The sequence below is a fragment of the Arachis stenosperma genome, chromosome 9 (assembly GCF_014773155.1).
Source record: "Arachis stenosperma cultivar V10309 chromosome 9, arast.V10309.gnm1.PFL2, whole genome shotgun sequence".
Taxonomy (NCBI): Eukaryota; Viridiplantae; Streptophyta; class Magnoliopsida; order Fabales; family Fabaceae; genus Arachis; species Arachis stenosperma.
Window position 1 is genome coordinate 117,327,722 of NC_080385.1, and position 15,150 is coordinate 117,342,871.

The window sequence follows — 15,150 nt, forward strand, 5'->3', positions numbered from 1 at the left end:
GTTCTCAGGATCATAAGCTTCTTCTTCAGATGAAGCATCCTTAGTATTGCTTGGTGCATTTTGCATTCCAGACAGACTTTGAGAAATCAAATTGACTTGTTGAGTCAATATCTTGTTCTGAGCCAGAATGGCATTCAGAGTATCAATCTCAAGAACTCCTTTCTTCTGATTTGTCCCATTGTTCACAGGATTCCTTTCAGAAGTGTACATGAATTGGTTATTTGCAACCATTTCAATTAGTTCTTGAGCTTCTGTAGGCGTCTTCTTCAGATGAAGAGATCCTTCGGCAGAGCTATCCAAAGACATCTTGGATAGTTCAGAGAGACCATCATAGAAAATACCAATGATGCTCCATTCAGAAAGCATATCAGAGGGACATTTTCTGATCAATTGTTTGTATCTTTCCCAAGCTTCATAGAGGGATTCTCCTTCCTTCTGTCTGAAGGTTTGGACTTCCACTCTAAGCTTACTCAATTTTTGAGGTGGAAAGAACTTTGCCAAGAAGGCATTGACTAGCTTTTCCCAAGAGTTCAGGCTTTCTTTAGTTTGTGAGTCCAACCATATCCTAGCTCTGTCTCTTACAACAAAAGGGAATAGCATAAGTCTGTAGACCTCAGGGTCAACCCCATTGGTCTTGACAGTGTCACAGATTTGCAAGAACTCAGCTAAAAACTGATGAGGATCTTCCAGTGGAAGTCCATGGAACTTGCAATTCTATTGCATTAGAGAAACTAATTGAGGCTTAAGCTCAAAGTTGTTTGCTCCAATGGCAGGGATAGAGATGCTTCTCCCATAGAAGTCGGGAGTAGGTGCAGTAAAGTCACCCAGCACCTTCCTTGCATTGTTGTTGTTTTCGGCTGCCATGGCTTCTTCTTCTTTGAAGATTTCTGTTAGGTCCTCTACAGAGAGTTGTGCCTTAGCTTCTCTTAGCTTTCGCTTCAAGGTCCTTTCAGGTTCAGGGTCAGCTTCAACAAGAATGCCTTTGTCTTTGTTCCTGCTCATATGAAAGAGAAGAGAACAAGAAAATATGGAATCCTCTATGTCACAGTATAGAGATTCCTTGAGGTGTCAGATGAACAGAAAAATAGAAGAAGGAGGTAGAAGAATTCGAACTTAGTGAGATAGAGTTCAAATTGTGCATTGAGGAGGAGTGATACTCCATAAATAGAAGGATGTGAGAAAAGGGGAAGAAATTTTGAAAATTAAGTTAAAAAGATTTTAAAAACATTTTGAAAAACTTTAATTGATTTTCGAAAACCAAGAGTGGGAAAGAAATCAAGTAATTTTTGAAAAAGATTTTGAAATTAGAAATTAAAAAGATATGATTGAAAACTATTTTGAAAAAGATGTGATTAAAAAGATATGATTGAAAAGTTATGGTTTTAAAGAGATATGATTGAAAAGATATGATTTGAAAACAATTTTAAAAAGATTTGATTTTAAAAATTAATGACTTGCCTAACAAGAAAAGATATGATTCAAACATTAAACCTTTCTCAACAGATAAGGCAACATACTTAAAATGTTCAATCAAATCATCAATTGTTAGCAAGTATCTTTGAAAAAGGAAAGAAATTGATTTTGAAAAAGGTTTGATTAAAAAGATATGATTTGAAAAAGATTTGATTTTGAAAAACTTTGAAATCTTGAAAAAAAATTTTTTTTGGAAAACAAAATCTTCCCTCTTGTGCCATCCTGGCGTTAAACGCTCAGAATGGTGCACATTCTGGCGTTTAACGCCCAATGCACTACCTTTTTGGGCGTTAAACGCCCAACCAGGTACCCTGGCTGGCGTTTAAACGCCAGTCTGTCCTTCTTCACTGGGCGTTTTGAACGCCCAGCTTTTTCTGTGTAATTCCTCTGCTGTATGTTCTGAATCTTCAATTCTCTGTATTATTGACTTAAAAAGACACAAATAATAAAAAAATTTTTTTTTGGATTTTTAATAGTCAAAATGCAACTAAAATCAAATAACAATGCATGCAAGACACCAAACTTAGCAGTTTGTATACTACTGACACTAACAAAATGAGAATGCACATGAGAAACAACAAAACACTCAAGTCAAGAGAACTCAAAGATCAGAGCAAGAAAATCATCAAGAACATCTTGAAGATTAATGAAGACACATGAATGAATGCAAGAAGAATAGAAACATGCAATTGACACCAAACTTAACATGAGGCACTAGACTCAAACAGGAAACATAAAATATTTTTGGTTTTTATGATTTTGTAAAATTTTTTGTGCTTTTTCAAAAATTAAGTGAAAAAAGAAAATAAAGGTATCAAAATTCTTAATGAGAATTCCAGGAATCATGCAATGTTAGTCTAAAGCTTTAGTCTAAAGAAATTAGACATGGCTAGCCAAGCTTCAGCAGGACATTGCATTCAAGAGCTAAATTGATGAAGATCAATCAGCTTTGGTGATGATAAGAGCATCACCTTGAAACACTAGAATTCAGTCTTAAGAACTCTGAAGAAAAAAAATACCTAATCTAAGCAACAAGATGAACCGTCAGTTGTTCATACTCGAAACAATCCCCGGCAATGGCGCCAAAAACTTGGTGTTGTTGCCGGATCAAAACTTGGCACTGTTATTGCAGGGAACAAATGCGAAACTATAGTTAGGACATTTAATTCCCCGGCAACGGCGCCAAAAACTTGGTGCACGAAATTGTGATCATCAATGGCGCCATCAACATGGTACGCTCATTGCAATCTCAACTCTCTATCACAACTCCGCACAACTAACCAGCAAGTGCACTGGGTCGTCCAAGTAATAAACCTTACGCGAGTAAGGGTCGATCCCACGGAGATTGTTGGTATGAAGCAAGCTATGGTCACCTTGTAAATCTTAGTCAGGTAGACTCAAATGGGTGTGGGTGATATATGAATAAAACATAAAGATAAAGATAGAGATACTTATGTATATCATTGGTGAGAGCTTCAGATAAGCGTATGAAGATGCTTGTCCCTTCCGTCTCTCTGCTTTCCTACTGTCTTCATCCAATCCTTCTTACTCCTTTCCATGGCAAGCTTATGCAAGGGTTTCACCGTTGTCAGTGGCTACCTCCCATCCTCTCAGTGGAAATGTTCAACGCACCCTGTCACGGCACGGCTATCCATCTGTCGGTTCTCGATCAGGCCGGAATAGAATCCAGTGATTCTTTTGCGTCTGTCACTAACGCCCCGCCCTCAGGAGTTTGAAGCACGTCACAGTCATTCAATCATTGAATCCTACTCAGAATACCACAGACAAGGTTAGACCTTCCGGATTCTCTTGAATGCCGCCATCAGTTCTTGCCTATACCACGAAGACTCTGATCTCACGGAATGGCTGGCTCGGTTGTCAGGCGAGCGCTCGGTTGTCAGGCGATCAACCATGCGTCGTGTATCAGGAATCCAAGAGATAAACATTAGAGCCTTGTTTGCTTGTAGAACAGAAGTGGTTGTCAGTCACTTGTTCATAAGTGAGAATGATGATGTGCGTCACATAATCATCACATTCATCAAGTTCTTGAGTACGAATGAATATCTTGGAATAAGAACAAGCTGAATTGAATAGAAGAACAATAGTAATTGCATTAATACTCGAGGTACAGCAGAGCTCCACACCTTAATCTATGGTGCGTAGAAACTCCACCATTGAAAATACATAAGAACAAGGTCTAGGCATGGCCGTGAGGCCAGCCCCCAAATGATCTAAGAACTAGACGTCCAAAGATGAAAATACAATAGTAAAAGGTCCTATATATAGAGAACTAGTAGCCTAGGGTGTACAGAGATGAGTAAATGACATAAAAATCCACTTCCGGGCCCACTTGGTGTGTGCTTGGGCTGAGTATTGAAGCATTTTCGTGTAGAGACTCTTCTTGGAGTTAAACGCCAGCTTTTGTGCCAGTTTGGGCGTTTAACTCCCACTTTGGTGCCAGTTCCGGCGTTTAACGCTGGGAATTCTGAAGGTGACTTTGAACGCCGGTTTGGGCCATCAAATCTTGGGCAAAGTATGGACTATCATATATTGCTGGAAAGCCCAGGATGTCTACTTTCCAACGCCGTTGAGAGCGCGCCAATTGGGCTTCTGTAGCTCCAGAAAATCCACTTCGAGTGCAGGGAGGTCAGAATCCAACAGCATCTGCAGTCCTTTTCAGTCTCTGAATCAGATTTTTGCTCAGGTCCCTCAATTTCAGCCAGAAAATACCTGAAATCACAGAAAAACACACAAACTCATAGTAAAGTCCAGAAAAGTGAATTTTAACTAAAAACTAATAAAAATATACTAAAAACTCAACTAAAACTACTAAAAACATACTAAAAACAATGCCAAAAAGCGTACAAATTATCCGCTCATCATCGTGGCATGCGGATTTTCTTGCTCCTATGCTTCTATCCTCGTTTCAGCCACATCTATCATATTAGCTTATTCTCACTGCTGTAATGCTGCCTCTCTCTTGCTAGTCTCTACTTTGCCGTGGCTTGTTCTCCCTCTTCTCTGGTGCATGCTGTCAACCTTGAGGTGAGATTTTATTTTATTTTTTGTTATCCTATATTAATCTTTTATGGTTGATTATTTGATTGTTGTTATTTTATTTGTCAACATAAGTTTAGTTGTTTATTGATGCTTTTTTTCTAATTGTTGTTGTTTATAGTTGATTTTGTTACTGTTCTATAGACTTTGTAAATTTATTATTTTTGTTCTATGTTGTTAGATAAACTCAGTGAATTTATTGTTGTTGTTCTATACTATAGGATAGGCTCTGCTCTATATTGTTCGATATTATTGTTGTTCTATGCAATGGTTGAATAGGCTCTGTGAATTGATTAAATGATAGGTTATAATATTATAGTGTTGTTGTCTTATTTTATATTGAATTAGGATGGGTTGACTAAATACACCATCAGAAATACCATTATCCTAAGAACAAGGATCAATTTCTGATGCAATAATTGCAACACAAAAAAATAATAATTGAGAAAAAAATGATCCCGCATGGAGCCATTATAAACAGGTTGTTGAATCTAGAAAAAACTATTTTGTTTTGCATATATTGTGAGAAGATTATTGGGGGTCAAAGAATCAATCGGTTTAAGCATTATTTGGCAAAAAAAAAAAAGGAGATATTGAGACACGCCGAAAGGTGCTAGCACAATATTTGTTCAAACATTAAAGACCTTCGAAGTAAGAAGAGGAAAGCTAAAAAATAGTATGCAAAAAGTTATAATAATTGTGATGAAATTGAAAGAGAATTTGATGAGATCAAACGCAATAAAGTGTGACAACAACAAAAATCAAGACTTCCACCACCTAGCACTAGTAAGATTTGTTCAAAACATTAAAGACCTCCAAAACAAGAAGAGGAAAGCTCAAGAACAATATGCAGAAAGTTATCATGATTGTGATAAAATTAAAAGAGAATTTTATGAGATTGAATGCAATGAAATTTGATAATAACAAAAATCAAGGCTTCCACCAACGAGGTCTAGAAAAGAAAAACATGTTAAAAGACTAGAATATTTTTTTTTTTTACATTGGCAACAACATCTGGAGCTCAACTGACTATATAAAGTGTACTCCAAAGCAAAAAAATTATGGGGAAGTGTGACATTGCCATTGCAAAATAGATGATAGATTCCTATGTGCCATTTAATGCAATTAATTCAACTTATTATCAACCAATGATTGATACTATTGCAAGCATGGTGCAGTGTATAAGGGCCTAAATTATGCAAGAGTTCATGAGTATTTGTTGAGTAAATTGGTTGAATGTGAAGAAAATGATTGAAGGTTATCGTGAGATTTGGAAATAAATTGGATGTACTATCATGGTCAATGGATAGACTGATCGTTGTAGGCGCATGTTAATTAATTTTTTAGTTTATTGTCCTAAAAAACTATTTTTCTAAAGTCAATTGATACGTTTCGTGTCTCAAAAACTGTTGATGCTTTGTTTAATTTGTTTAGGGATATTATATTATTTGTTGTTCCTGAAAATGTTGTGCATGTAGTGGTGGATAATGCTTCAAATTATGTTTCTCTATATTGGTCTCTTTATGCTGCTCATTCTATTAATTTGATTCTCTAGGATAATAGAAAGTTAGAGAAAGTGAGTGAAACTGTGTCACAAGCTTCAATGATTACAAAGTACATATATAATCATTGCCATCCATTGTACTTGATGAGAAAATTTATAGGTGGATTGAAAATACTTTGACCAGCTACAACTCAATTTGCCATAAACTTTGTTGCTTTACAAAGTAGTTTGCTCAAAAGGATGCTTTGAGAGCTGTCAAAAAATGGACAAGCTCAACTTACTCCAAAGAAAATAAAGCTAAAAATATTTGTGGATCATGTCTTGGATTTTAAATTTTGGAGTCAATGCGCTAATATTGTTAAGTTTACTGATCCACTTGTTTGTGTATTATGTATTATTGATAGTGAAAATAGAGTTGCAATGAGTTTTCTTTATCAAGCTATTTATAAGACTAGAGAAGAGATGGTGAAAAGATTTAAAAAAAAGTTTGTGGATCCCAATTTAAAAATTATAGATACACGTTGTGATTCACAGCTTCACAAAAAATCTTCATGTTATTGGTTATTGGTTAAACCCAGCTTTTTTATTCAATTCTTAAGAATTTGAAAGCACAAGCAAATGACTTCTGGCTTATTCGATGTCATTGAAAAATATGATTATGGTGGTCCATATTTGAATTCTAAGCTAACAAGTGAGATTAGAATCTTTAAAAATTTTGAGCATGACTTTAGAAGGTTGTCTACAACACTGAATGAAGCACAATGATGTCAGGTGAATTCTTATTCAATTTCGCTGCATAACCAACAAGGGGTCCAGCCAACTCCTGCCAACTTTTATTAGGCTGGACCCTAAAACCCACTACAACAAAAAGCATCTCACTAGAATAAGTCATACCTAAACCTAATTTCATCTTTTACCCCAATTCACAATACATATTAAAAAAAATGACTGCAGCACCCCCACTCTCCTTCTCCCTGACCGTCATATCCACGATGTCATCATCGTTGAAAGATGTCAGAATACTCCTTCATCTCTGATTTCATGGGGACCCCAAACAGTGTAATTATTGATGGATGTTTCTTTACTTTTTAAATGGATGTTTCTTCTTTAAACATGTGTTCCATAGCTCTTTAGATGGATGTTTATTTGTATTGTAAATAGATGTTTCTAAATTTAGGATTTCAGATATTCTTCATTATTGATGGATGTTTCTTTTTTCTTTAGAAGGATATTTATTTTTATTACACATGCATGTTTAATTTCTTAGTATATGATTGTGAATGTTTTTCTGTGTATACAATTTGAAATGATTTCTTCTTGTTACTGGGTCTATATGAATTAGTAGATTTTTCTGTTTAGCGTTAGTAGATGTTTCTTTTATGATTTGGGAGTTTTATCAGGTTTTTAATGCTTCTTTTCTCATTTATTGGATAATTTTATTGATTTATTTGTTATTTATTTTTGATTAATTAGATGTTTTTTTTATTAATCAAATTATTTTTTTTTGGTATGAGTGGATCTTTTGGAAGTCATCAGATATTTTTTTTAATTATTGGATGTTTTTTTTATTAATTGGATATTTCTTGTACTGTTATCCATGATTTTTAATTTTTATTATATTTACCATCAGGCTATAATAAATGGGTGGATGGATCTTGATACAATCAGAGAGGATGTAGAAAAAAAGATGATCGATAAATTAAATGTAGATATTATCCAGATCTACATGGATGAAAAGATATAGATGTGTAATCATTGGACAGCCCTATCTCTTTCTCAACTGAAAAAAGAAAATTTTGTGAATGAGAGAGCTGAGAGGTAAGGTGATGTGGTGATCGACGCGCTACGAATCGTGGTGGGAGAGGCGCTGCGGTGGTTGTGTGGCATAGCTGCCAATGTGAGGGAGAGGGGCTGTAGAAGTTGTCTTTCCTGCTCTGAATCGCGGAGTGTAAAAGGGGTTGCAGTGGTCAGGCGACGGTACTATTGCAAAGTGGAGTAGGGCTCCGGCGTTCGGCACTGGCGGTGGCACACTAGGAGGAAGTTGTGATGGTAGACGGCGTTTGATGGCACTGCACCTTGCTATGGTTGAGGTTACAACGTTGTTTCCATTGCAGTGTGGTCGAAGTAGAAGGCGTGAGTGTGAATGTGAGGGATCTGTATGAATTGAAAGGCACCGTGGGTGTAAAGGGGTTGTTTTATTTTTGTTTTTGAGATATTCTAGTGAGACGTTTTTTGTTGCAGTGGGTTTTTGGGTCCAGCCCAATAAGAGTTGGCAGGAGTTGACTAGACCCCGTGTTAGTTACTTAGCAGGATTGTAATCTAAATTGGAGATGTAAAAACTGTATAAAAATAACTATCAAGCTTCATCGTATATACAGTTTGATATCTTAAATATTACCATAAACAAAAATAGAAACAGAACCAAATTAGAACATAATTGTTAATAGAGTATTACCATAAACAGAAACAAAACCAAATAGTCTCACCACATGAAATGAAGCAGCAGCGATCTCTCAACCGATCAGGTGGCAGCTCTGGCAGTTACCTCTAGTGATGGCGGCTATCTGAAGCTCCGGTGGTGGATTCTCGAAGACCAGAGACACAACGACACGACTGTAATAGAAATCAATGACAACAATATTCCTAGAAATTAAAGGAAATCAAAATCAGAGGAGAGAACGCCCTTACCGGGAGTGGATCCCAGCGAGGCACCGCTGTTTTTTGGCGATAGGGGCTCAGTGACGCATCCCCTAACAGCGGCGACGACAGTGACTCCACGAACGGCGATTGGGCGCAGCAACACAAATAGCGCCTCCTCCTTCTTCCTCGGTCTTCCTCCCTTCATGCGTTTGTCTCTCCTGTGCATCCTCAGTGCGTCCGTGATAGGAGATGCAACGGCGGTGGATGCTGACAACGACCCGCTCGCAATGAAGACGACGACGGCGGCGGCTTCCCTCGGCGACAGCAGAACGCGAACTGATGGCAACGTCCTTCCTCGCACAGCTCTTCCTCTTGCTCAACGCTCCCCCTTCCTGACGGAAACACGACGGCACGGTGGCAGTGATTTCTGCCGGCGCCGTCCTCCCTCTTCCCCCTCTCCTTCTCTTGCTATCTGATTTCAGCTTCCCCCTTTCTTTTCTTTTCTTTCCCTCTCCGTTCTTCCCTTTCTCTTGCCGTGTGTGTTTTTGTGTTGTGTGTGCATTTGGAAAAAAAAGGGTGTGGGCGTGGGAGGATTTAGGGTTAGGGTGAGTAACAGTAAGTGAGTGAGTGTGGGTAGTGTTAGGGTAAAATTAGGGTTAGGATTTTCAATTTGAGAATTAGAGTTTAGTTTTAAAAAAATATAAAATTAGATATTTTTGGATAAATTGAGATTTGATAATTTTAATTAAATTAGGATATAGAATATTAAGTATTTATGAAAATTATATAAGTTTTATTAATTTTAAATTTAAAATCTCATTACTTTGATTTAATTATTTTTTGATAAATAATTTTTTGAAAATAAAATAATGAATAATTATAATAAATCACAAATAATTTATTATTTATTTTTTAACAACCAAAAATTTTACATGCTTAATAATGAGTGTTAGGTTATGGTTGGTTTAGAATTTTAGTAGAGAGAAGGAAAGAACCAGAACTCTATATTTTGTTCTTAAGGAAATTTTTTAAAAATTTATTTAAATGTAAAAATATATTAAATTATAGAGTGATAATGAAACAAAAATTAATATTTGTTATAAATTTATCTTAAATAAGAGAAGGATGGTGACCCAGCGAGCGATTTTGCCTTCTGCAATGAGTAAAAATTATATATTAGTTTTATAAATTTAAGACTTGATTATAAGTAAAATTATATATTAGTTTTATAAAAAGTTATAAAATAATATATACCATTTTTAAAAATTAATCATTTAATCTTTAATTTTTTATAAAAAATAATTAATTAATATAAATAATATTTTAAAAAATTAAATTTTTAAAACAAAATAAAATTATTTTAAAGATTTTAATATTTTAAAATAATTTTTTTTAGTTACAAAATTTCTTGTATTTTGTGATAAACAAATAACTTGTTACAAATAATATTGAATTTTGTGACAAATTAATTTTTTGTTACAAAATAATTAGAGTTTTTGAAACAAATGGATATTTTGTTACAAAATATTTTGAACTTTTGCAACAACTTCATCTTTTGTTACAAAATATTATAAAATTTTGTAACAAAATAGCGGTTCGTTACAAAAGCCAATATAATTTGTAACAAAAAATTAAATCGGTACAAAATAACAAGTTTTGTAACAAATTAGATAGTTGTTACAAAACATTATTTTTGTGTAACAATCACTAATTTTTGTTACAAAAAAATAATTTTTTTTAACAATTTTAAATTTGTTACAAAGTTTTTGTTACAAATGTTTCATTTCTTGTAGTGATTGGAGATGTAAAAACTGTATAAAAATAACTATCAAGCTTCATCTTATATACAGTTTGATATTTTAAATATTTTGTCGTTCTAACTCATTAACTTTTGGCACTTGATCGTTTGTCAATGTAATTAACTAAAAATATAATCTATTCAAAACGATATTTTATATTACTTTTTAAAAGAAGGGAAAAAAGGAAAGAAAAACAGAAATGCAAACTCAAAGAAAAGCAAGCATATATCATTGAAGACAACAAACTATACCCAAACAAAGAAAGATGGACGAAATGCACATTGAAGAGACCAATAACAATAGCGGACTACCCTTATTGCCTTATCCGTAGTGACATATCACTTACTGAGACAAACTAAAGACTAGTAGGCTTGTCCTTATTTACTCAAATTAAAATAAAAAACACAACACAATCTGGCAATAAGATAGAAAGAGGGTCGGTTTATTCAATATTCATCGTTGTTTCTCTTCAGTTGGACTTAAAAGTCCAAGATAAGATCTCGGTATTTTGCGAGTATTGCCCAGTAGAAGCAGATAGCCCTACCGCAACCTTTTGAGGAAGCTTAGTGCTCAAGTCGACGTCGTAAGAAAGAGTGTTAGGTTGGTTGTCGAGATATGTAGAAACACTGACGGTTATCCTCTTAAGGGCAGAGTTATATGTTATTTTTGCAGTGGTTACGGCTCCATCATGCCAGTTCCAGTAACCAACAGCCGATGACCTGATAGAGTTGATATTAATTCCGATGTGGGGATAACTGGGATCCCCAATCTCGAAATTGGAAAAGGTATCAAATTCAACAGCAACAATCTTGTCAGATGCATCGTTAAAGAGGCCGAGAAACTTCCCAGAAGATTCAGGTGGAATTTCAGTGTCAGCATTAGCAAGGAAGAAGGCAAGACCGTCACCAGGTCCGGGAGCAAATTCACTATTGTAGGGTTTTGAGATGCGAAAGACGAAGGTGGTTTCAAAGCCTGCTCGGAAACCACTGTGGTCGTACAGGTGCACAGGGTCGGAGAATAAAACTCGGCCAACTCTGTTTCCTAGTGGGTTGCCATCGCTGTCCAAGTTGGTGAGTCGAATGACATTGTGATCGGTAATGGTTGCATCTCCTTGGAATTTGATCTCTTTGGAGTTCGTGGGGGCAAATTTGTGCAAGTTAAATGAGACACCCATGGCTATGGCTTTGTGGCTTTTGGAAATGAAATGAGATGTGAGTTTGGGTTGGGATGCCAAGCCTACCGCAGCAGCTCGGTATTTATAGTGTGGCGATTGGAGTAAGTACACCTTAGCTTCTTAATTAGGTACGTAGTTTCGTATGCATGGCCTCTAACAACCATTAACACAATACGTCACGTCCATGCGGTAACATATATGGTGTCATCACCCCTATCATAAATGCTTCTATGTAAAATACACGTGATTCAGATTCAATTATGGATTTTTTAACATAAGCTGTCAAATTATAAAGGATTATTATAATCTAAGAGCCCTTAAACTTGACTTATTATAATAAGACCGTGCTAATATAGTCTCTCCAATATTATTTATTTATACATACTACACTACAAATTATTTTTAATCCTATGATTCCAACCATCCTCCGATCCGCGTGGGTTTTTCTTTAATTTATCCCTTCTTCATCTAAGTCTATATGAGGATTCACATGTTGCACATGACGAGAGAAGATAATCAATGAGAAATAATAAATTAAAACAAATATGATAACTAGTATTTAATTTATATTCATAATAATATCTCGGGATTATTTAATTTTGTTGTTCATTTCTTTGGTTTGATTATTATTTCTCTTAAACTATTTCTTGAACATTGAATATTTAATGCAACATAAAAATATGTCTTGTATTAAAATTAAATTTATTTTGATTTAAAATATTTTATACTTTTAAAATACAGAAATAAAAATAATGAATCTTTTTCTTTTAAATCATGTTTAGGGAAATATATATATTGTTTTAAAATGATCCCATTTTAATTTACATTATTTAAATATTCTTTAAACAAAATATATAATTTATAAGGCATAGAAATATTAACTTTTTTATTTTTTTAATTTCTTTTTAAAAACAGAATAAATAATATAATTCTAAATACATGCCTATCCACTACTAGAAAATGGCTTAATAAAGACAGATTTATAGACAGATTTGGTCTATATTACAGATGGATTTTTGGTTACCGACGGAATTACCGACGAATTTTGTCCCTCTGTAAAAGCCTCGTCGGAAATTATTTACCGACGGATTTTTTTCCGTCGAAAAATATAATTACCGACGGATTTTTACCAGTTACCCACGGATTTTTCCTCTGTAAATTCTCCACCCATTTCCTGAAGACGACGAACTTTCCGACGGATTTTCAGATGGATTTTTCGTCGGTAATTACAGACGGATTTTTCGACAGATTTTCTGTCGGTAATTTTTTTTAGATTACAGACAAAAAATCCGTCTGTAAATCTATCAGTAAGATAAAATGGAATTTTTTTAGATTTTTTCATTGTAAAATAAACCTGTTTTATACAAAATAATATAAATTTAATAATTACAATTTTTTATCTAATTAGTATTCAAAATATTTATAATATTACAAAAAAATAAACAAATTCATCATATTATAAAGCTAAAAGAAAAGTATTATAAACAAGCAAGTCAATATAATTCAAGACATAAACAAAGTGTATTATCAACTATAATCCTCAGTATATTGTTCAACCATACTAAATTTATCAACTATAGTCCTCAGTATATAGGGACGAACGCGAATTCGATCGGATCAGATATAGTCAAAAAATTATATTATATATAATACATAGAAATATTAACTTTTTTATTTTTTTAGAAAACAGAATAAATAATATAATTCTAAATACATGCCTATCACATAAAAATATTTACTTATATTAGTTGTAATGTAAAACCCAGAACTTTTGGAAAATCTTATTACGAGTCAATTTCAAATTATTTATTCATTAAGGATTTTAATTTTCGAAATTGTTTTATTAAGGCTAATTAAATCAAGTGTTGATAATTAAATTTGGATTTTTATCTAATTTCATAGTTATTGGATAATTTTCATATTTAAATTATAAAGTTTAGTAATGGCAAAACAATAAATATTTTATGATTTACTTTAAATAATTGAGATTTTAGAAGTTAATACTTTAATTCTTATGAATAAAGAAAATTAATTATATTATCTCTAATTACTGAATTAGAGTATTTCTTTGAAATTAATTTGTAATTTATGATCAAATAATATTTTCTTTAAAGGTAATTTTGTTGAATTAAAATTTATTTCCAATTACGCTATTATCCCTTAATTTTATTAAAAATTACCTAAACTACCCGTAGCTTAACCCTAACCCTAATTTTCAAAAAAAAAGAAGGTAAATGAAACCCTAATCCCTAACCCTCAGCCGCCACATCCCAACCCCTCTTCCTTACTCTCAACAGCAACACCCAACACACTCAGAAGCAGCAGCAACGCTGCAATGAGAAAGAAATGCATACACACACCATGGAAAGGAGAGTCTGAGAGAGCTGAGAAGGGATAAAAGGGCACCGGTGGAAGGAAGGCTGCCGTCGTCGTCATCCACATGAGCTGCAGCGCTACGCAGTCCAGCCATCGTAACCTCCGTGGAGCCCTCGTCGTTGTCGCCTCGACTGTTCCCACCGCCACTGGATTCGTCGCGCGGTCGTCGTCTGAGGAGCCACTGCCGTCCTTGCTCGTCGTCTCCCTTAGAGCCATCGCCGTCGAGGGCCAGCAGAGAGAGAAACGCGAGAGTCAGGGTCACCACCGAGAAGAGAAGGAGCTTTGTTCCACGCCGCCATCACCACCAATCCACAGCCACCACCGCGAGGGTTCTGCCGCCATCGTTCCAGTACCGCCGTTCATGCCCTCCGTTCCCTTGGTCGTTCTGTCCAGCATTACCAGCACTGAAGTCAGCTTCTACCACTGTCGAGCTTTGTTGGAGCTGGCGCTGTTGTTGGAGGTTTGGAGGAGCGGCTTGCCCAGTTTTGTCTCTGCTCTTGGTTCTCGCAGCTGCCGGAGCCTCTGCAGTCGTCAGAGTCGCTGTTCTACCACCATCAAGTTCGGAAGAGGATGCTGCCACTATCACTATTAAAGCTTGCTGGGGAAGGAGCTATTGACAGAAGAAACTGCTGCTGCTCTTAACTACTTTGTGCTGCTCTATTCAGTCTCTGCTTCAGGTTTTGTAGTATCAGGGCCCTCTGCCACTAGGAACCAATATTGGAGCTGCCCAGAACCACTTTGGTTGCTGCCCAGGAAACAAAACGAGTTTTAGAATTGCTAACGGAGCTACTGTGTTTGGCAATTTTTGTGAGTTTCGACATTAAGGTAGGGAATTTATTTTTAAAGTTAAACGTTTTTTATTTTAGAATGCCTATAAAGTTATTCGGATAATTGCAAATAGTTAATAATAATTAAGGGTTGATTAATTGATATGAATTATTTGAAATATGTTTGAGAATAGTTAGTTAGAGTGATTATTCTGAGTTATTATTAGAGTTGCTGTGGTTACTGCGAAAGTGGCTTGGAGTTGAGGTTGCGGTTGTCGGTGATTTCGGGTTAAGAGAGAAGGTTCCTATGACGCGTTTGGGTTATGGTCTTGCGTATTGAGGTAGGGGCTTTTCTAAAAA

The 15,150-nt window shown here is 35.2% G+C and overlaps 1 protein-coding gene and 1 non-coding gene across 2 annotated transcripts; one reads left to right on the forward strand and one right to left on the reverse strand.

Annotated features, from left to right (window-relative positions):
- The first annotated feature begins 360 nt into the window (after nucleotides 1-360).
- On the forward strand, nucleotides 361-468 carry LOC130952183 (small nucleolar RNA R71). The gene has a single exon (XR_009074363.1). It is a non-coding gene; the product is annotated as a small nucleolar RNA R71 (small nucleolar RNA).
- A 10,205-nt stretch (nucleotides 469-10,673) lies between these two features.
- On the reverse strand, nucleotides 10,674-11,712 carry LOC130951083 (mannose-specific lectin alpha chain-like). Its single transcript, XM_057879693.1, has one exon. It carries the CDS (start codon nucleotides 11,645-11,647, stop codon nucleotides 10,943-10,945), a length of 705 nt encoding a protein of 234 aa, XP_057735676.1. The 5' UTR covers nucleotides 11,648-11,712; the 3' UTR covers nucleotides 10,674-10,942.
- Between the last annotated feature and the right edge of the window lie 3,438 nt (nucleotides 11,713-15,150).

Bases quoted from the DNA above. Each gene is read 5' to 3' on its own strand.
- LOC130951083 (XM_057879693.1), bottom strand. From the start codon at position 11,647: ATGGGTGTCTCATTTAACTTGCACAAATTTGCCCCCACGAACTCCAAA.